The sequence below is a fragment of the Hemibagrus wyckioides genome, linkage group LG09 (assembly GCF_019097595.1).
Source record: "Hemibagrus wyckioides isolate EC202008001 linkage group LG09, SWU_Hwy_1.0, whole genome shotgun sequence".
Classification (NCBI taxonomy): Eukaryota; Metazoa; Chordata; class Actinopteri; order Siluriformes; family Bagridae; genus Hemibagrus; species Hemibagrus wyckioides.
In genome coordinates, this window is record NC_080718.1 from 23311361 (window position 1) to 23335196 (window position 23836).

A 23836-nucleotide genomic window follows, 5' to 3' on the forward strand; every position below is an offset into this window, starting at 1 on the left:
ATCAGCAGCGCTTTCTTGACTGGGTTCTCTGGCATAGGATGGACTTCAGGGTGGAAATTCAATCTCGCTCTCATTTTAGTGCAGATGAGGCTGAATTCAAATGCAGTATGGACCAATGGCAGCTTGTGAATGGGACGCATGCTTCTGAGGAAAAGCAGGCAGATGGAAATAAAGAGGAGTGTGTGTGTGTCTTTCCTTACGTATATACTGCCTCACAGTCTATAATATTTTATCTTGAAACACAAAGACATAAGTAACTAAACGTCATGACAGGAAATGAAAGGTCCCTGAATACACAATACTGACCTGACATAGATAGGCATTAAAAATTAAAGTTAAATTTATAAAAGAGCTTAAGAGAGTTTAAAAATACAGATCAATTACAACTCAAGAAATTTACAATCTGAGGAAAGGTCCATGTAAAAGTTTTGGATTCTAGAGAACATTCCAGAATGCTATAAGATGCAGTAGCACTGTGTTCAAAGGGACTCAAGGACTAAAGCGCCGCTGCATCACTCACTTTAGGTAAAGAAAGAGCAAAGGGTTAAAGCTTACTAGTGTTGGAGAATGAGAAAGTAAAAAAGAAAAAGAAAAAAAAACAGTTAAGGTGGAGTATAAGGAGACTTTAAGGATCATATAAAGTATCTTTGTCTTTATTTTTTTCTGTAGGTTTATGTTTCTCGAGCCTCCAAATACATAACATAAGGCACACTGTTATAGGAAAATAATCAACAATGGGGTGATGTAATGCATTTCCATGAAATGTCCATAAAACAAGTGACACTGTAACTGCTATCGCTAGCTTTTCATTACTTCCACTTTGACACTTTGAAGGATCTTATGTTAAATCATAAAGATAGAGCTTTAAATCTGACCATGATGAAGCTCTGATAAATATTAAACAAAACATCTCTGGAACATCGCAGGAAACTTCATCACATCAGCAAGCGTCTGACAGTATCGGGTATAAACTGTTCCAAGAGAAATGATAATGGATTAGAACGAGTATATAAATTAATATAATTTGGTATAGTATAATATAATGCCTGACTTGTTCTGTTCTAGCAAATTAATCATATGAAGACGAGTGAGATTTGGACAGTAGGGTATGACCAACAACCCCAATTACAGCGCTTCTGATATATGACTTTAACAGGAAAACTGCTGACGACAAACAAGACATGACACCACCTCTACCTTGTCCTCTTCTCACAAACAGATGCCAGTCTGCAGTTTTCTGGCACACAACACTGCCCATACTCCAGATGGGGCTCAATCAGAACAGCTCTCCAAACAAGAGTAAGCATTAGTTCTAGTGTCATGGTTGTGTAGGAGGAGATCCGTCTCGATTTGAAGTGCAGAGACTTTGCCCTCCTGCCTGCGGCGCCCAGCCAAGCTCTCCACCGCCGCTCATAATAAATGCCAGCGCACAACAGATGCTGAGAGGACACTGGTCATACATCACCATGCCTGAAATGTGGTACACAGCATGCTAGCTACCTTCCTCCTCACCGGTCATCTTTCACCCCATATCCATGTTCTTTAAACAGGTCTGCAGAAAATCTGTCCAGCAGAATCAGAATTAATTTTTCGGCCAGGGAGAATAGATTATTGTTAAGGCCATGTTCATATATTTCTGTCAATAAGCTGCTTTGGGTACAGAGCCAGGTGTTTTGCTGGAATTGAGGAAAAAGTAAATAAACAAATAAATAAGAAATACTACTACTACTACTACTACTAATAATAATAATAATAGTACACATCACTTTCTCAACAACCAGGTATTCTTTTATATCAATGACATTGGGTTTTTTATTTACTGCACATCTGATCAAGCGAAATAAGTGCATCTTGGTGCTCGCTAGGAAGCAGTAGGGTCGGCTGTTCCACGTCCCACCTTGTCAGAGTGAGTAATGAGAGAAAGTATCGGTCATGGTCACACTGACTGGTAGGATGACCAGGCTGGCATAAATCAGAGAGCGCAGCATCATCACAGTGACACCAATTACATAGCTGTGAGAGATTACAGTCATTCAGGTCCCTGGGTTCTCTACGTCAATCACACTCAAAGCCTTTTCATATGCAGCTGAGGAGCAGGGACGTGCCATGATGCCGCTGGAAATCTGTAGGCAACCTAACCTCTGACACGAGCACTGATGAGTCAAGGACACTTACATGCACGGAGTGACTTTCACTCATATGGGCTAATTGACTCAGGGTCTGAGAGTCAACGACATGCAGATGCAGGATCTTCCTGCACCTTATGGTAACAAAGTTAGTTAATCATAGATTTATTAATAGACGTTAATTGTCTTTAAAAAACTCCACAGTGTTTATACTGGAATAATTCAGGTGCTAATTTATTGCTTAGTGCTTGTATATTCTTCTTTATTAGTCTTTTGAGAAGTCATCAAGAGGCATTACTAGCACATTTACAGTGGTATTATATGACAAGTTCATTGTAGTATTAAAGAGAACGCCAATGTAGAAGAAGTGGAGACACTCCAGAGTAAACACTGCTGAGGATCAGCCCGGCTTTTTAGCAGTCCACAATCCAACACTCGCTAATTCCATTTACAGTCGTGTTAGCAAAGCTTTAGAACTGTATTTGTTTGAGCAAAATGTCTAGATGAGGAAGTGAGAGAGCTGGACAGACTAAAGGACTAAAGTGCTGCTGCATCGCTCGCTTTATTCAATTCAATTCAATGTTATTTGTATAACACTTAACAATGGACATTGTCACAAAGCTAAAATGATAAAGTTTTCATTTTTATTTATCCTTAATCAGCAAGCCAGTTGCAACGGTGGCAAGGAAAAAGGGCTTGCAGAGTAGCAAGGTCTAAAACTTACTACTGTGAGTAATGCTGAAGACTGATAAAAGGGAAAACACCAACATGTCCAAAAAAAAAAAGAATCAGTTAAGCTAAAAAGGACAAAATATAATTACAAAATAAATCTTGAGCGCCACTGAAGATCACATATTAATTATACAGATTAATATGCGAGCCGCTCAGTGTGAAATTTTCCTTCGAGGGAAATTTCCTACTCTGAAAAATTCTTATCATACATAAAACAGCTATGATTATTTTAATCACAATAACACCAGAATTTCTCAGAAATAGCTCATGTTCATCCAAGTAGCAGGTTTTCACATTCCTTCTATAGTTCATTTTTTCCCCCCATAATAACATCTGGCTCGTGCAATACGCCACAAACCACAGAATCTATGCAAAATCATCCATCTGACCACAAATCATTTGTCTTTTTGCTTAAAATAAAAATTCTGGAGGGAAATGTTTGTACATAAATCAGATCCATGCAGTGAATCACTGTCTACTCTTGTCAGAACGAGCCAAACCAGCATTCACTCTTTGCGATCGCTGCCAAATATTTATGGCAAAAAAAAAAAAACACACCAATGAAACACATCAAGCCCATTGAGGTATGATCAGCAACACCAACTGGTCCAGAAGCTGCAACAACGAGCCAAAAAAAACATGGAACTGTTCCACCGGTCCCTACTTCTATGGCTAGTCACAAGATCTCATTTGATTAAAATTAAACTCCACTCAACTATTATTTTGCTCTAGTTTTTGATCCCAAACAAGATTCCAGACCTAATTTCCATTTGGAGAATGCTTTTACTTACTTTTTTCCATATATAATTCAATTCCATTTTATTTGTATAGCACTGTTAACAATGGATATTGTCTCAAAGCTGCTTTACAGAACATAAATATAGAACAAAAAGCTCAAGATTAATATTAGATTTACATCGATCAGGCATAACATTCTGAGCAGTGCCAGGTAAAGTGAATAACACTGATGATCTCATCATGGCACCTGTTAGTGGGTGGGATATATTAGGCAGCAAGTCAACATTTCAAGTTGATGTGTTAGAAGCAGGAAAAATGGGTAAGCGTAAGGATTTGAGCGAAATTGTGATGGCTAGACGACTGGATCAGAGCATCTCCAAAACTGCAGCTCTTGTGGGATATTCCTGGTCAGTATCTATCAAAAGTGGTCCAAGGAAGGGACAGTGGTGAACCGGTGACAGGGTCATGGATGTCCAAGGCTCATTGATGCATGTGGGAGCGAAGGCTGGCCCGTGTGATCTGATCCAACAGACGAGCTACTGTTGCTCAAATTGCTGAAGAAGTTAATGCTGGTTCTGATAGAAAGGTGTCAGAATACACAGTGCATGATGGGTCAGAGCTGTTTGGGCAGCAAAATGGTGGACCAACACAATATTTGGTGTAATGTTATGCCTGATCGGTGTCTATTTAAATTTATTTGTATTAATTATTAATACTAATAATAACGACTATGGCAAGGAAAAACTCCCTTAGATAGTAAGAGGAAGAAATCTTGAGAGGAACCAGACTCAAAAGGCAACCTCATCCTCATTTGACAGTATCAGTGACAGTGTTTGAGAGTGTGAAGTAATTACTTAACAATAAGTGTGGAATGATTGACAGCTCTGTTGATGGTTATCTGGGACATTTCCCTGCCACACCTCCAGAGGGCAACCCTACAGATTTCGAATAACTCTTCCTTTGGTTGTGTGTTTCATTTCCCTCATTCAGTTGTGCACCTCTTCTATGTTTTTATTAATTGGTGTCTAAGTCAGTTGCCCGTTTTAAGCCTCCTTCTACAATCAGTTTGTTGTCTAGCTTCTGTTTGATTCCTGTATTTTTTTTCAGTAGTCCGCTTTTTGTATTGCATTTTTTTTGTTGTTTGTTTTCAGTTGTTCAGCAAATAAAAGCAATTTCCACACCTTCATCCACCTCTCCTCGACTAGGTTATTCGAAGACGTTTGAAGTTTCTAATATTAAATTAAGTGACTGCCAGAAGCATCGGTAACACCTGTTAACTTTATTAGGGATGCCACTGAAAATTTTCAGATGAAAATAATAATTTAAAAAAATGTAATGTGAAAGAGAAGACAAACAAAAGGATTAAATGGGCCTACAATTAAGTGTAATGGTAAATGAATGGAAATGATAATTACCATTAAATCTATTCTGCACAATCAGCACAGACATGTTAAAACAGCATAGTGGAAACCAGAGAGAGGGAATATACAGGGTTTTTCGTTAACCGCCAGCAACAACACTGGGGCCGGTGGTATCTCAAGTGGTTAAGGCTCTGGGTTGTTGCTCAGAAGATCAAGGTTCAAGCCCCAGCACTCCCAAGCTGCCACTGTTGGGCCCTTAAGCAACCCTCAGCCACCACCCCTGCTCCAGGGGTGCTGCATCAAGGCTGACCCCGCGCTCTGACCCTAAACCTCCAATGATGCGATATGCAAGGAATGAATTTCTCTGTGCAGTAATGTATATGTGACAAATAAAGGCTATTTTCAGTTAGTTCTCCTTTACTGCATGTATTGCTTTTCTAGTGTCTTTAGACCGGGTCTAGGAATCTAAACCTACGTGTATCAAATCAATAACAGCGCCCATGGCATATCAGCAGCCAAATACATATAAACTGGAGAAAAAGGAAAAAAAAATATTTTGTAATAAAAAGAAGTCTATTAGTGCTTTATTAATTGTTAAATCCTCAATGCATTGTGAATGTTCGGTATTCAGTTGGGCAGCGAATTCTTTCAGGCTTTCTATCCTCATGCCTGTCTTATTCTATTTATATCACTCTCTCATCATATTCACCTAAAATACTTTATTTCTGTTAGACTAATATTCTTGCTTTCCACACATGCCAGCTCAGACATTCAGACATTGTAATACTGAGTGTTTAATAAGGCAGAGATGCATATAAGTGGTGACAGGAAGCTCCTGACACACATCACATCCTATAAAGTGCTATTTTTTTTCTCTAAATGAAAGCCTTTTAAAAGCAGATGACTTACCCAAACTGGTTGACGTGTCCTCTGGGAAGCCAAGAATGTCCTCTGCTATCCAGGAGAAGTTCCAGTAGCGCAGTGAAGCATCAGTGTTTCCGCTATTTCTGACTGTTGAAGCTGCTGCAAAGTAAAGGTAGTGCATGTTGTGATATGGATTTATAAAGTATATTACGCTACATGCTGCAGTGTTGCAGGTGTTCTGCTCCATGAAATGAAATGAGCATTACAACTTGTGGCTGCAGAACATGCCTTAAAGAAAAAACACACTGAAAAGTCTTTTTTATATTGTTAAAAGGAATGATTCTATCACTTGATTCATATATAGTACCCCAAAATGATTCTTTATGTAGAAGGTTCATTAAAAAGGACTCAGTGAGGTGCTCTGAAGTGAAGTCAGAAATTATTTATGGATACTTTATTATTATTATTATTATTATTATTATTATTATTATTATTATTATTATTATTATTATTATTATTATTATTATTAACGTCCATCTGTCCATTAAATCTCTACACCGCTTATCATACTGGGTTGCAGGGTTAAGTTAAGATAGTTATCCTATCACAAACACACCCATTCACACACTATACAATTTAGAGATGCCAATCAACCTACAATGTGTGTGTTTGGAGTGAGGGAGGAAACTGGAGTACCTGGAGGAAACCCCCAATGCACAGATCAAACCCCTAACCCTGGTGGTGTGAGGCAAACATGCTAACCATCAACCCATCATGTACTCCTTAATTATTATTATTATTATTATTATTTATTTTATTAGTAGTAGTATTATCGTAGCAGCCAAATGTTGACAGGAAAATACAGCAAATTCAAACAGATTATTATGTATATATTATTCATAACAGATAAACAGCAAAACTCTTATTTAAGCATTTCAAAATATGTAATTCATAAACATTTCAAAACATAATAACATTTCCAAAAAAGTAATAGCACTGATTTCACCTTACTTTATCTTTGAATTCTAAAAATGTTGTAATATAAAAAGGTTCATTGCTCTCTAAAGATTCTACATAGAACCTTTTTGTTTTGGGGGGTGGGGGTGGGGGTTCTATATGAGGCTTCCATACAAAACACATAACCTCTGTTTTTAAGCGTATAAAAGAGACAGAAAGCCAGGCACAGCTGACTAAACATATAAATGTATTTAAAAGGCAACTGGTCATTAAAACCCCGGAAGGTTCTTCAGTTTGTTCTTCTAAGCAAAACCACTGAAAGGAGGCTTTTCAGCAGCACTTCAGAAACCATTAACCCTTGATCTGTGCAGCACCTTTTCTTTTTACTTACTTTGCTGGTTTCATGCCATAGTTACCTTGCATTCTTAGATATAAAGATACCAAGCAGTACAAAGATGTAATCTTGGTGGTATCAACCTGAAGACAAAGAAAAGTGCAATAATATGGTTCCTTAATTTCTGAGAGTGGCTAGTCTGATATAGCTGAGTAAAGTAAATAGTTATGTCAGGAGCTACTGTGACAGTTGCCATAGTCTGCTTTTTTGTTTCAGTAGTCCCCATGTGTTGTGCCACGCCCTTCCTATTGTTCCGCTTTCCCACCTTGTCACCTGTTCTCCATTTACCCTAATGATTTGTCCTATATATATATATATATATATATATATAGGACAAATATATATATATATATACCAGTTCCTTTGTATCTGTCTTTGTTATAGGTGTGTTAATAAAGAAGCGCTTTTAATTTATCCTGCTTGTGGGTCTGATAAACTAAGCACGGGTGATCGCGATAACCACGAAATCCAGGTTCAAGCCCCACTGCAGACAATGTCTCCTGAATGTTACAAGGGTGGCTGGAGAACCACTCACTGGACAACAGATCAGGTGATTTTTCTTCAAAACAAGGTATATATATCTCATTATACTGTATTTTTACAGGTGTGTTAACTAGAAAAACATAGCTTGAAATAAGCATACCACCAACAAGTGTCCCTCCTATCGAGAGCCGCCTTTTCACTTGGCTACTCATTTGAATAAAGTTAAGCTCAGATCAAACACAACTCCTGTTGCTATACATCAGCTGCTCTCATTAACAATGAATGACTTTCAGCCACTTAGCTGCATGAACATTTGCTAGGAGGGTATAAGGTCAAAACAGGGATGCAAAATAAATGCAATCCCCAAATGCTGTGTCAGATTTGAACCTAAAATTGTACAATTTTTCATCCTGAGGAAGGCAAAGTAATGCATGCTGTTTCCAGTGATTCATGTAAGCTATAAGCTATACAAATATTCGCCTGTCTTCAATTTCTGTTGCGGTATAAAGTGTTAGATTAAATGGATCAATTCGAAACGGCATCAGATATGACTGTGTGGCATTCATAACTTTAGATTTTATGTCTTTGAAATATTCTACAGTGGCTTGAATTACCAAGTGGTGAAAAGGCATAAAATCTGCCTTGATGCATTAGGTAATGTTCCCTCAAAGCTTTTCCTGCCTGACATTATTCCTATAAATCTTAACATTCCATAAAAATGCGACTAAACCACAAAGCCTGAGTCAGGCCTTTTTTTTTTGTAACTGTACACAGAGTTTATAATTGTATAATTACAAGCAGACGTCTTACAAGCTTTCCTACCTAATGAGCAGCTTTGAGTTGCAGTATGTTAATATGGACTAGACTCACACTCAGATCAGCCAGTGTATTAGGGCCTGCCAAGGGTCATTCCCTTTCCTTTTAGAGAGTAATGAACGGAGAGTGTGTGCCAGTACACTGGGGCCTCTGAGGAATTTGGACTTGCCTAAACTCTTTAATCATTGTAAATGACCATTAAGAGAAGATCAATAGTAAACACAGCTTGACTTTCATAAACGCTAAGCCGAATGCAGTGTGAAGCCGACGCACAATGACGCCTTCACCTGCTTCATTTGTCTCTATTCAGCACTCTCATAAGCTACGCTAAAAAGTCTTGCACTGGTGTCAACAATACTAGTGCAAAAGCAGTACCGCTGTTCTCTAGTTACCTCAATTTCCCTAATTTCCCTCATTTCTCATTTTTCTCTCATTTGTCCTGTACAGCTGTTTTCCACTCATCACACGGCTGCCCGAAGCTCGATTGGTCTCTATCTGGGAAAAACACACCAGCACTCCATCATCTGATCAATGAGGCCCTCGCCAGCTCCTTCCTCGTCACCCTGTTTCCCCTCAGAGCTCAAATCTCAGACCTGCTCAGCTGCAGCAACCTTCATCTGGTTGAAAAAACAATGAAATAAATAACAAGCGCTCAATATCAAACTCTGTGTGGAGGAGAAAACCTGACATGTTTGATGGAAAATGATGTAGTGCTTCAATCATGAGCTTTGTTTGGCAGTGTTTCAATGGTCCAGTAATAAAGTCATTACCCATGAAGGAGTGTGGGGAGTAGCGCTAAGAGATGCTCTATCAGATATCAAACTACCTCTGAAGTGTCAGATGCATGTGCCAAGAGCTGGTTATGGCTCTTTGAAAACTCTCCAGAAACACAGTCTGCCTATGTCAAAATGAACCAAAGGAACTTTTGACATCTGACAGTTTCAGCACAAAGAAGATTTTTAGTTGGGTAAATAACACATTCAACATTTTAAAGATGATGAAAGGTGCTTTAGACAATCCTTGGGTATAATGAGCATTTATAATAGCCGTCATATCTATACCCGAGGAACACTCAGACAGAAAAGGTGCCAGTCCTTATTACCTGCTACATTCTCAACCTGAACTCTTGTTAAACTCTTGTTAAGCCATACCCTTGGAAGTCTGAGCTTTTTATTTCCTTACAAAAAAATCCGCTCAGTAAATTCAAAGGATACATCAATATGCATACTTTTGTCAGCTAATGCAAGTATTTTCTGGAGCCATTAAGATTAATACTATGTGATGTGTGCATATCACCATCTCCAAAGTTGCCAGAATTTCTTGAGATATTTTTTTTTTTTTTTTTTGCAATACAATGTAACATAAAAAAAGCAAATGGCAAAATAAATAGATTTAAAGAAAGACCAATACAATTATGCGTAAATGGGAAGATGGCAAGTAGTGAAATAACCATCGAATAGCAAATTGCCTAGCAAAGATATTGCTGCGTGAATACCATGAGTTCTAATCATCGTGTCAATCGCTGTAAATTTGCTTTCTTATAACAATATCACTTCCAGACTTGTTATTCGGCAGCTTATAAAATAGCACTTGATCCTGCAAACCCTATTTATTTTCATAGAAAATGAGAATAGGAGAAGCAGATTATTTTTTCCTCTTTCCAAATGCAAGACGATGAAACAAAAGCAAAATAAACTAAAATAAAATAAATACATGTAAAGAATACTGATGTGATTCTGTATAAATTCAAATAAGCACCTAATAGCAGTCTAGTATATTGCAAATATATAAATTTAGGGATATTTCCTGCTGTAATGACCACATTAGTCACTGAAATATGGGGTTAATTTAACAAGAAGGCTTTTACCCTCATTGTTTAGAAGCTTAAAATAAAATTGGACCTCATGCTGTAATGCCCATTTTTTCTGCATTTAGTTGAATGTTTTGTAGTAAAAGGCAGCAGAAAGCATGGAATTTGGGCAGAAGGGAGAACTGCTGTGTGGACTTTTACTGGGAAGACTATATATTTTATTTTCACGACCTCATGACATGAGGTCGTGAAATGTAAATGTACAGTATATCATGTACTACTATTTTGTGTTTTGGATAATTGCACCTTATTGTAAAATAAATAAATAAAGAAAGAAAGAAATACATTTTTATAATAATAATAATGATTTTTTTTTTTCTCAGATGCTTTTGTACTTTTTTTTTATTTTTTTAAATACAGAAAACCATTTTTTAGTGTTTAAATAATAATAATAATAATAATAATAACACTAAAAATGGTTTTCTGTATTTAAAAACAACAATAACAATAATTATTATTATTATTATTATCATCATCATCATTATTATTATTATTAAACCTCTATCCAATATACAGATCTTTTTTTTTTAATTAAGGATAAAAAAATAAAGAAAGAAAACCGCACCATGGATACAAATCCCCTTCCCTGACACAGTTCCTTAACCACCATGCCCCTGGTGGAACAGCTTGCATGTCATTGCAGCTTCCTCCCTTTATATTAATTAAGGCTGGATGTGGATACATATTACCCGTCCTTTCTCTGTGGATCATTAAATGCTCGTCTAAGCCAACCAAGGAGGAGGTAGGGGGAAAAAAAAATCAGCGGCTGAATTAAACTGGCTATAACACAAAGGAGCGCATTGATTTCTGTCAGGCTCAAGAGTCAAGCTGGACCTCTCTAGTATTCTGCCCATGTGCGGTAGATTTCTCTGAGTCCACTGACACACTCATGCACACCTCATTACAGCCTCCCTGTCCCAGAACAGCACCGAGCCTCGGGGTTCTGCACGGCCGCAGCCGCTAGAGGATCAGCATCATTATTGATTAGTTTATCTTAAAGTAGACATTGCTCCACATGGTGCTAAGTAATCCGGGGCAGCAACAGAAGACACAGTTAAACAGATTTGTAGAGTTGTTTATTACGGATATATGGTGCCGTAGAAACGGAAAGGTGGAAGGGCAAATATATAGTAGAAATGTGATTCTTAGAGGGCTTTCACACTGGAGCTTTAGTTTGAAACAAAGCATGAAAAACGGGTAATGTGAAAGCTGTCATGTGGACAGGAAGCGCACCTTTGAACCAAACCTGGATGTGGTGTGAGTTCGGTTGCACTGGAACTGTGCCTTGATTCCCATGAGCGTGAATGCAGCTTGTACTCGGGTCTACACTTGTTCAGGAAGTAAAGTACCCTGTGCATCTCTTTTAGTCGATGACAATATCATTAGTTTCCCCAACACGTGTACCATGAATGGCAGGGGAACACTGTGGGACACAGAAGAGCTGAGAAGCCTTACTGTACATAATAGCACCAAAATAATACCAATAAATATGATACGGCTGTGTTTATTATGATGTAAGAAGGTCTGATAGAATCAAGTGAATCTGAAACCAGACCAGACCAGACCAGTGTGAAACCAACTATGTCTAAACGAGGGACACATGGGTTTCTTGATTTATTGATGAGTGTGAAATAGATCACGGTCACCAAGTGCTACTGTTACTGGCAGTTGGCGGGAAAATGAGCAGAAAATACTCCACTACTTCCTGGTGGAGTGGAATGTAAGGCAGTAGATCTGCTTTTGCATTTTCTCGATTAGAAAAAGTTTAACTCGTTAAAGCATGTATAATTGCCAGTAGTCTGTATTCAGAATCATTGACCATGATAACTCCATATCCAGAGCTGATGATTATTCGTTCCTGGTTTAAAAAAAAAAAAAAAAAAAGACTTAAATCAGATCGATATCATGCACTTCATATAAAGAATATTTGTGGCTAATCCTCTTTAGACCAAAAATGAAGTACATTTTTACCCATTATTAAATAATTAACGGATGTATTACACATTATTAAAGGCAAAACATAGCTACTAAAAATCCTCCGAAACTACTAATTCTGACTCATCACTATTCAGAGCCTCACTTAATAAATATTCCTTATGATAAAAGAAAAATAAATGCTGTCATTTGTTTCATGATTGTATTTTTTCACTATCTGTAATGCTAGGAGTTCTGAGTGATGTTGTTTACTTGCTTTCTAGTATGTACTACAGTTTAATGCCAGTCCCTGAAGGTTATAGCTGTAAATTCAGAATTTGTTTGAAATCAAACCAGATAAAGGTAATTGGCACATCATTCCAGGATTGTTTACATGAAATGTGGCTGCAGCCTTTATTTTTTATTTTTTTTTTTACAAGCCTGATTTTTGAGCCAGAATATTCCACAAGGATGCCGTCTGTCTGAGTTTGTCTTTTTTCTTTCTAGACTGTCACAAATGCCACTGTTCAGTTTTATGGAAAGGTCATGGCCATTCCCATCCTTGACCCTTTAATAAGTACTCTCCGCTCTTTTATAACCTCTCTGAATAGATCGCAAATTGAACTCCGGTATTGCCATTTTGGTTTTTATGTTCAAGGAAGCGTCAAAACAAAAAACAAACAACGGTGGTGTTTTGTTTGTGAACAAATCTTTTTTTTTTTTCTTTTTTCAACAAAACGGATCGTTCTTGTTCACACTGAAGCCAACTGAAGCCCAAACTACTGTTTGTAGCTGCTGTTGAAGAAACTTAATCAACAATATCTGACCAAGCATTCAACAGTAGTATAGTAAGTAGTTATGAATCATTATGAACTAATCTTATCAAGGTTTCCAATAGAATTTTAAGTGGCTTGAACTCACTTGCATTTGTATTCTTTGTCAGCTTTTCTTCCACAAATCATCCACCGTATTCCACAATACACAGTATTATAAAATCTAATTTAATATTATTACATAAAGCGAATGTTCGCCTTATGAGAGCATCTCAAGTAAAGCATTATGATCATTCATAGTGATACAAAACATAGTGGCTTTTTAATTAAAGTTAGTCAAGGTGATCTAAAAGATTATCTCCCGTAGAATCAGTGATTCGTGGAATATCATTTATGAAAAATAATAATAATAATTATAATCATCTTCTCAGAACTTCATTCAACGACAGCGTTTCTTTATCTGGTGTACATGGGTACTTCAGAGGTACTACTTCTTTTATTTTTTATTTTTTCCACACATGAATCATATTGCAGTGAGCAAAAAAAAACGTATCCACTATCATAACGACTGCTGTCATAAAAAACTTTTTTTTTTTCCCCTACTGACATGATTTTCTAACAGAAGTGATTGTGAAAAGTGTCTGAATTGCCACTTGACTCAGGTGTTATGCCAACTTGACATCAAAATAGAAGGAAAAAGTCGTTTTTTGTGGCTTCATCATAGTCTCTTTCTTAAAAGAGCACATTTCTGTTTTGTAGAGTACTGTTTGACTTTACAGCACACAGCTGTCTAAGAGTAATCATTTGTAAACTCACTCTTGCCATCACCCAGAAAAGGACGAGTTCCATTTTGTGTCAAGTTTCTTCCTCGGGTCATCTCAGGAAGTGTTTCCTCGCCTCATCACCCGGCTGGTTCATTACGGATTTACATCTACATCCGAATTTCTGTAAATCTGCTCTGTGTCTGTTACAAATAACATTAAAATAAACTGAATTAAGTTCATCAAGAATATTATCACTTATTGATGAACTTGATCTTTAGCTTTTTGGTCTCTCTTCCAAGTCTCTACTTCTACTATCTTCTATCTTCTTTCTCAATCTTCATATCTAAGGATTTATACAGCAGGATTGCAATGACAAAGCAAAGCATTGACATCTCATATCCCATAGCATTTATTACGGTCATAATGAAAACTATGAATTATTAAGAAGTGATATGATGATATACTATAGATATTACTTGCGCAAGTGTAACTGACTATGCAGTGTACAGTTATACATAAGAAATTATTTATAATCACAACATTTAGGTTCACACAGATGAGGATGGGTTCCCTTTTGAGTTAAAGTTTTCTCCCCATGAAGTTGCAGGGGGATTTTCCTTGCCACCTTTGCCTCATTAGGGGTGAATATGAATGAATAACAATTTTGTTTAGAAGTTTAGAATTATTATTCCATTTTGTTCTATTTTTTTTTAAAGCTGCTATGTGACAGTGGACAGGTTGAATATTGTACAATTTGAATTGAATATTGTGATAGTTTTTCATTTTTTTCTTACCTCAGATGCTTTTTGGAGATTTTGTGGAAATTGTGTAAACTTATACAATTTTGTACTTTTTTTTTCATGTACAGAAAACCATTTTTTGTTTGTATTATTTATTTATTTATTTATTTAATGTTAATTCATATTATTATATTTTTTTGGTAGATATTAAAGTATCAAAACAATTGTGGGAGCAAATCTATACTATATATATCTCACAGGAAACATTAAAACTCTTTTTTTTTTTTCCAACATATTTTTTGAGTTCATAATTATGAAACTATTTTGTCATTTTCAAGCCCAGTAGTTACAGAGACTAAGAACAGACATATAATTTTCTTCTCATGCCTCATTTCATTACGCCACTGATTGTTATGTTTTTTTCCCCTGACATGATGATTTTGCAAAAGCAACAAGTTACCGATCTTGCAGCTGCGTGCTATTTCTGTGCATCAAACTCATCCTGTAACTCATCTAGCTGTGCTGAAGTCATTGTGTTAACAGAATTTGTGAAAATGCAGTCAGAATCATTTTCATGATGGAAATGTAGGATTACTGCATCCATTTCCATTGGCTTTTCATTTCTAGGGCGAATTCGCTAGTAATGGAGAAAGAAATCATCAGTTACTTCAAGAAAAAAACAAGCATTAAATCCCTTCGGTGACTGACCTTTAACATATTGTTTTATAGATAGTACCTCCCGTGACTTGCTCTATTTGTTCATCAATTAAGCGACTTTTATTTTTTTCATCCACTGGGAGGTCAGACCGTGCTCACAACTGTCAAAGATTGGCAGAAGTTTGAATAAGACATATTTGTTTTCTATTATCAGTAAAAGTCTATCGACTTTTTCAAGTTATTGACTAGGAACGGAGTGAATTACTCTCAACTCTAAGTATTCCTTAAGAGCCTTGTGTATATACAGGAGTCTCAGAATTGACTTTAGGAGTTCAATAGCAAAGTAAAGCTCAACTAGAACTCTAATTTCCCCAGAGGGTACAATCTTAAAACACTGTGTTCACAGTTGTAGTGTATACACCGTTTCATCATTGTCACTTGTCAGACGTGTCCGATGGCCAATACAATACAATACAATACAATACAAAAAAAAAAAAACCTCGTACAGCCTCCGATTTTGGAGTTAGTTCACACAAATTGTCCTCAGAGCTGCTATGGATATTTTTTAAATGATTACTGATAACAGCCACTTTGAGCAAAGGTCATACTGTATATTTACCATTAAATTCTTGGTTGTCTTTTGTCATCTTTTTCCAAATTGATATTTAAAAGAAGAATAGTGTTGTCGCCAACTCTGTGTATTGTTTTTGCTGCTGTTTTTTTTATTTTTTTTTTATCTTTCTTTCTTATTTCTTCTCAATCCCTTTTCATCTTTCTTCCATTTCTATGTTTCTATTTTTCTCATTTCTATGTTTCTATTCTATTTATTTATTTTTAAATATTTTTCTTTTCTTTGTTTTTTTTTCAAATCTGATTGGTCAGATTTGTCTCCTGGTTGCCAGGAGATGTCAAATGAGAGGGAGATTGAGACCCAAACAGGGTTGCCAAGTTTTTGTTCTTTACACCACATTGGGTTTTTGGAACCGGGATCTGTGATGAAAAAGCAAATCTATGAGTGTTGTTTAAAAAATAGCAAGATCTTACTTTATAGCAAACGATAATAGATTAATAGTTAAACCTGATCAGTTTCAGCAATCATAATCTATGGGAAAGGGAAAATAGAAATTTAAACAGTGTATTGTTGTAAATAAGAATTCTTAAAACCAGGATTCAGGACAGTAGGTGCGTAGGTGAATTAACTCTGCTGTCATGTCGAGGTCGACCGTTCAGGGACATCAGTAGGAAAAGAGGTCAATGTATTTTCAAGTAAGGGGAGTAAAACTATTGTGTGTGTGGTTTTTTTTTCTATTAAACCTAAAATATATTGTATCTGTTATGACATATACCTCCAATATCGCCTGATCTAGTTTCAGGTGCCATCTATTACATTTACTTTGGCTTAGGACATTTTGCTGAGAACTGGCAACCCTGGGCAGTGAATTTATAGCATATTATATTTTCCAAGTAGTGAATGGTGGATCTTTATGATTTCAGACATTCTGTCTAATAACGTTTTATAAGCAAATCCCAAGCATTCATTTCATGCAAATGCTTTAAATGTTTCCAGATTTTACACAGAAACTATTATGAATTATTCATAATCATCTACAGTGAAAGTACAGAAAGTCAAGTTAGTTATGTAGCTAAAGACTGTGAAACTGACCCCTGAGCAATGCAGGAAGTTTAAGAGTTTAATGAAAACAAATATTTGAACCACTCCAAAGCCAGAGCTATAGAAATTGGGTCACAATCTGTTGCTGGTACCCAGTGTGCCGTAAGTCTCACCCTGGCACCCGAACTCAGTCTCAATTAATATCCCATAATGGTAATGAGATATGAAAAGAAGCACATTGAAATCAATCAACATCACCATATCAGAACCAATCTGAATAATTGGATGGCACCTGACAGCAGTTCCAGCACATCTTCTGTTAGTGTGTTAACCAGTCTAAATGGGTGTGCATGCCTTATCGGCACAAGCAGGTGTTCATCTCCAGAATGCCTCTGTTGAGAAAGTCACAGGCGTGCTGTAGATCAGAATGGGTAATGAACCAATCTATTTTTTATATCATTGCTGATGAGTGGAAAAGTGGCAGAAATTTTGTGAAAGCAAACTACGGCCCTCGTTTAATTTCGCAGAACATCTGTCTGGCTGTTCCACTTCAGCAGACTATCTAACAGGAGCTGGAGAAAGTCCCACTAGAGCAGAGCACATCAAGCAGTCTGTCAGTTCTTTTACTTACTCAACAGGTCTCATAGCTTAATGACAAACTATTAGCTTTAATCAGGACCTATAATGATGCTTGCATCAATAGCAGCATCAACACTTGGGAAGAGAGCGAAGATTGTTTAAGAGTGCAAAAGTAGATAAGACTGAAGAAAAAACTGACTAGAAAAATGCTATGTCTGAAAAACCAGCCAGCCACTATGTACTTCTGCTTTGGGCAAAGAATCATGTAATTCTGTCAGAAAAGTGCGATGAAGCAAAAAAAAAAAAAAAAAAAAAAAAGTAAGATGAAGAAAATGGAAATGAAATGGGGGAAAAAATGAAAACCTGTTGCTGTTTACCTTCTGGATACATAAGAATCAGTAGAAAGTGTAAAACATAGCATGCAAATTGTTGGCTTTATGTAGAGAATCAGGTTGTTAATGCTCTGACACGTTACATTACCCTGAGCCGCTTCTGTTACCACACCCAAGTCAATTACTTTCCTATAACAAGCACAGTGTTTTATCCCGAGTGATATATATTATTCCACTGAATGTTGCCAAGGATTTAATACGGTATTAAAGAATGACATCATACATTTTATTTGTTTAGAGTTATGTTTAACGTTGTGGAACATCTGTGAAAAAAATTATCACTTACATTAGCTTTAAATAGGTATTCCCTCAGCTACCTTTGTCTCTCTTTTACTCTTTTAGTTAATAAGAGAATAAAACAAAATTCTCAAAAGCCGTGAAGCCATACAACTTTAACTTTAATACACTGGAGAATCCTTCCAAAAACGATCAATAAAACAATTCAACAATAAAAATAAACAAATAAATAAATAAAAAATGTCCTTACAGAAAATGTTACTATATCACCCGTTACACACATTTTGGAAAATCTGTTTGTGTGTTTCTAAATAAATGATAATGTATACGATCAAGCTCATTAATAGTTAAACAATACCTTCTGACCAATCAGAATTCAACAGAACTGCGGAATAAGGTTACATTTAAGGGCTGATATTTTCTCTTAAATGTATCGGAGTGTTGTATAGATAGTTATATATTTGCATTTAAAAGCATATATAACCATCCAAAATTATTTTATCTTTTTCTTCTTCTTAATAATAATAATAATAATAATAATAATAATAATTATTATTATTATTATTATTATTATTATTATTATTATTAGTAGTAGTAGTAGTAGTAGTAGTAGTAGTATGTGGTAGTCTTAATAAATTATTTTATTTATTTATGTATCTATTTATCTGCTTATGTATCCTTTATCATAGTTTTTTGAACTTCAACCTTCAAATCTATCTATCTATCTATCTATCTATCTATCTATCTATCTATCTATCTATCTATCTATCTATCTATCTATCTATCTACTTATTTATTTCCTTATTTATTTGTCCAATGGCTGGCCACTCTACCACTTCCACAGAAATAAATCAGTCCTAACGTATTTTTCACATGTACACAGGTTTAAGCATTATAGCATTAGCATTATAAGCATGATTTTTTTTTTCCCCCCATGCTGTGTCTACATTCCAGAATGCAATGCACCCAAACACATCGTTTGACTTTTCTGGGCATGAAATTGCACTTACATCATCTGACTCTGGATTTGTGTACCTGGGCATTCACAGTGAAATCACACTCCAATTTTACCTCTTGCTCATTTGATGGATGGATGATGACAATAATGCAGATGATGATGATGATGATGATGATGATGCACATCAGCTCCACTAAACGCTGTGAGAGACACCTACAAATGAGAGAAATCATTACTGAGAATTTTTAATAAGCCAGGTCATCATTTTTAACCTCCAGCAGTGTCTCACAGCACAGTCGGCGTCAGCAGTGGGCAGGAATGTGGGGATGATGAAAGTAGACTCATGTTTCACTGCCTCATTGACAGGAAGAGGCAGGCAGTAAAGCGCATGAAGTTATGAGTTACGGTTATACAGTAGGAGGGAGTTTAACCTTTTGTGACTAACACCCCATAAACACTAGAATGCTGTAGATGCTTCTGCTTGTACTTCAAGGCGAAACCTAGTTCATTTACAGGGATACACTATAAAAATGAATTGAGGAAGGAAACAGCAACAGGATATTTTATAGATTTTATGATGGAGTGCACTTGGCAGTCATAAAGTAATTTCTTATTTAAATGCAAATTAGTAACGTTGGAAACTCATGTTTAAATACTGACCTGAACATTGTAGAATATTAATGAGTTTACAGATGTTTACAGTAAATCTGACTTCAGCAGGCATGTACTGTGCAGGTGTTTGTATGTGTATGTGTTTAAATCATCTGAGTTATATAATCACTATGATTTCAGGGGTTTTGTTGCTGCTGCTGTTGTTGTTGTGGATGATGATGATGGCGAACAAAGCAAGCATTAGTCATTAGTTTTCTATTTGTAGCTGCATGGCATGTCAACAGGTTCAACAATCAGACCTTTTTTTATTATTATTATTATTTTAGGTTAGCGAGTTGATTTTAAACTAACTAGCTACATTCTGTCTTCATTCAGTCAGAAACTGATGAAATTGCAGGAGACACAAAACATCAGGTGATCAGAAAAACAGCAATATAGAGGCATTATCCAAAATACTAGAGTAAAAACCAGAATGCCAAACAGGTACGCAAAGGCTGTGTGAATTATCATGCACTAATACCTGAATTAATACTTTCTTAAATATGAACTAATGATAAGTTACTAACTAATCAACTAAGCTTAACTACAACAAAGACTCATACGTGAATAAATACCACTTTAAGTTAGTTAAATAATGTAGTAATTAACACAAAAGGGTAAAATAAATTAAACATGCTCTATCTAAGACCAAAACACTGTTAAATAATATTATAACAGACTGTTATTAGATAACAGTGTGCACTAAATGAATAAATCTGCCTGTATTCATTTCACCCTTATGGGTAAAGGAGCAGGTCCAAGCCACCCAGAGCACGTACCACATGTACTACAGGATATGACGGGAAACACAATGAATGATGAATGAAAGAACAACGTAAAATAGGTTGAGATTAAATTACGGGTGTTTCTATGTGCATTAAGGAGGCTCGGTGTAAACTGAAGTGAAAGTAATCCAGCAATGTTCGTGTACACAGTTGAACTGCTTGAGGCAAATTAGACGAACAAATTAAATGATTCATATTAAATAATTCATATACAGGTGGTCATTATTTACGTATGAATTTATTAGCCTGATAATGGCATAGTTAATGTTAGCTCTGCATTAATTAGTGATTTGTACATGCCTTAACTTACCTTTAGTACATATTTAAGTAAGTTTTAATGTGTACTGTTATTGAAACGTCATCCTAAGATTTTAAATGCCATACCCTATCACATTACCAAATCATGAAACGAATTCATATCTGAAACGCCCATCCCTGACCAGCGATGTAAACACAAGGTCTAAACGCCTCACCCGGCAATTACATGACTGTTTTCATCTCAGAGCAGAGAAAATGCAAAGTGTGCAAATGCATTTCAACCTCAGGCATGAGAGCGAGCATCACTGATTTATGCATTATCCATAAATACATAATGATACACTAATGCACTGTGACTAAACCTCCAATCCTGTAATACAGTGCAGTATTAAAATCAGGTTATACAAAACCATATCCTCCTATTCAAAACAGCACAACTCAATGCATATTATTTTTTTAAAAAAAGATTTGCTTAGCCCAAGGACTTAATGTACTCCGGATGCCTGACACTGGAGCAAGCTGCCTAGCTGTAGCATTCAGAACACGGAGGAACAAACACCATCCATCAATAAAATGCCAACGCTGTATGAAAGTGGACGTGATTTAGCGATACGCCTCCCTGCTTTCCCATAATCGGAGGGTTTAATGCAATACAGCAAGGCTTTAAACAGTGAAGCGGCACTCCATAAATCTAAACTGCAGCTTTGACCTCAAGTCTCTCTTTCTCTCTGCCTCTCGCCCCTTATGTGTGTGTATGACATGTCACCATAGTAACAGCTAATAAATCATGCCAATCATCTTCCCTAAGGCTACCCAGCCCTAAAGAGCTTCCAAAACCACAAAAATAACCACCACTGCCATTGCATAACCACTGTAGTATTTACATCATTGGGAAATGATGGGAAAACTAATTTTGCCCAGATGTTGAAAGATGTATAATCCTTTTAAACCTATACTACATCCTGCTGCAGCAACAGTTATTAAACATTATTAAAAGTTTCTCATTATGGTAATGATGACACTGACTAGCAAATGCAGTTATATAGCCTCATTTCTAAAACATTTCCCTACTGCATCCATCCTGTGTTAATGACGAGGAAACCTGGAAACAGAGTGAAAATCTATTCACTTTGACTAATTAATCATCAATACTGTTTAAGGACCATCACATATCTATATCTAAAGGCTTCTCAAACCTGCCACAGGAGGAAAGGATTTCAAAATATTTCTGCCGGTGGGTATCGACATTTTATCATCTATCATTTAAGGAAACTCGTGGTGCTGTACATATATTTAAAAAACAAATGCCCAGAGCTACATATACCAACAAACCAAATAAGTCTTCTGTCTATCCTACCTGCATTCTCAATTCTGATTGGACAGACAGTGTTGATCGATTTTCTATTTTCTAACAGCACCTCTAAGAAGTAGTTTTTCATATTTATTATTTTCATATTTTATATCTGTTTAACCTAGCATACTCGGAGCAATGTTTTCATAGAAAAGTTAAAAAAACAAAACAAAACAAAAAAAAATTATTATTTTTTACACAAATGTTTCACAAAAGAAAAATGGTGATAGCAAACTCGTTTCTTTTCTCTGAGTTGCACCAAGTGCTTATTAATAAGCATTTAAAATTTGATCTTCAACCACTACAACTCTGTGTAAGGTAAAAACAAAATGAAAGTCAGCCATAGCCTGACTAATTTTAGATCAGACCAAAAAAATTGTTCATTTGTAATGCTCATTTTTTTATTTTTTGTTATTTTATTCATTTATTTATTTAGCATTTCTCTTTTTCTTCAAATTGAAATGCATAATCAATGACGTGGTGAGGCTTTCTGTAAAGAGACATGGATTTAACATTCATGGAAGAAGTCTCCAGTGTCGGTGCTTTGTGTCATTAATTTTTTTTCACTATCCACATTGTACTTTCTTTAAAACACGAGAAGCAACAACTTTGTTAAAAAGTGAAAAAAAGGAGGATGCTGAGGGAATGATTGTGTATAGCGTATGTTAACATATTGTAAATCATAACAGGAAGTAACTTGCTTCACGGTTGCGCCACAGCTGTAAATATGAGTTAAACATATTATGTTTTACATACCAAATTAATGTGGTCTAAGAGGAATAAAGCACTTAACATTATGGTTAAGTCTGAAAGTAAATCTGTGTGTCAGCAGATTTCCAAACATTTGTTTGAAAAACAATTAGATTTCTTGCATGTAGTTAATAGATTTTTTTTTTTTTTAATAAACATCATCAAGGTTATCTGGGAACTGAGAGGCAGAAGAAAGTGAGAGCCAGTGTTGGCAGAAGAAAAGAACTGTTTTAAGTAGCGGCGTTTCGTTCCTGTGTTTTTCGTTCAGTGTTTTTAGCACTTACATACTGTTCATGTTCTATATCTTCACAGTACAAATGAAATTTTTCATAAAACTTGTCCCTCCATAACATGTCTCTACACCACATTTTGAACCACAGATCTATTTAGAATGTATAAATAGTCTATCTGTCATTAGGAAATGGGTGAATAATCCTCACTTAATGTTTCAGTGAACAACGAGAGTGTATTATAACAATTCCACCAAAAAAAAAAAAAAATCATCCTGGAAGTGAACACATCATTGTTCGCTTCCATGTAATGATTTAAGTTTTTTGTTTAAGTAGTAACATAGTGCTCTGGCATTAGACAGCATTAGAGCATTGACTGTGAAAAAGCATGTCACTGGTTGGACGTATTAAACAAATACAGACTTGGTGTTGGGTCTGAATGAGAGAGCTTCTGATCCTGTACAAACTGGGCCATGATTCAGTGCAAACTTAAGAAACTAGTTCACGAACGATATGATCGAACTGGGACTTGTCAGTTGTGAATGAAAGAAAAGAAGGAGACACGTCATTCATTCAGTTCAGACGTGAGTCTTGACAAGAGGACAAGGGGATTGTGCTATGATATGAACAGAATGAAGCAATTTAGCACTGGAGACATTTGATATTTGTGCATGAAGCATAATCCCAGTTTCTGAGTATGTAATAATTGATAATATTACACAATAAAAATAGATATAACAGATTATTTCTTCTTATTAATTACATTATTATTTAATGCTGTTGTCACTTGAGGTGAATACAGTTATTAAACGCTATTTAATATACAGGGACTTATGATACATTT

At 35.9% G+C, this 23836-nt stretch overlaps 1 protein-coding gene across 1 annotated transcript in view; it reads right to left on the reverse strand.

Moving 5' to 3' along the window:
• alk (ALK receptor tyrosine kinase) overlaps window positions 1-23836 on the reverse strand; it is a 410764-nt gene that overhangs the window by 222390 nt on the left and 164538 nt on the right. The window contains exon 2 of the mRNA XM_058399951.1: window positions 5867-5980. Coding sequence (XP_058255934.1) covers window positions 5867-5980 — 114 coding nt within the window. The remainder of the gene's footprint in view (window positions 1-5866; window positions 5981-23836) is intronic.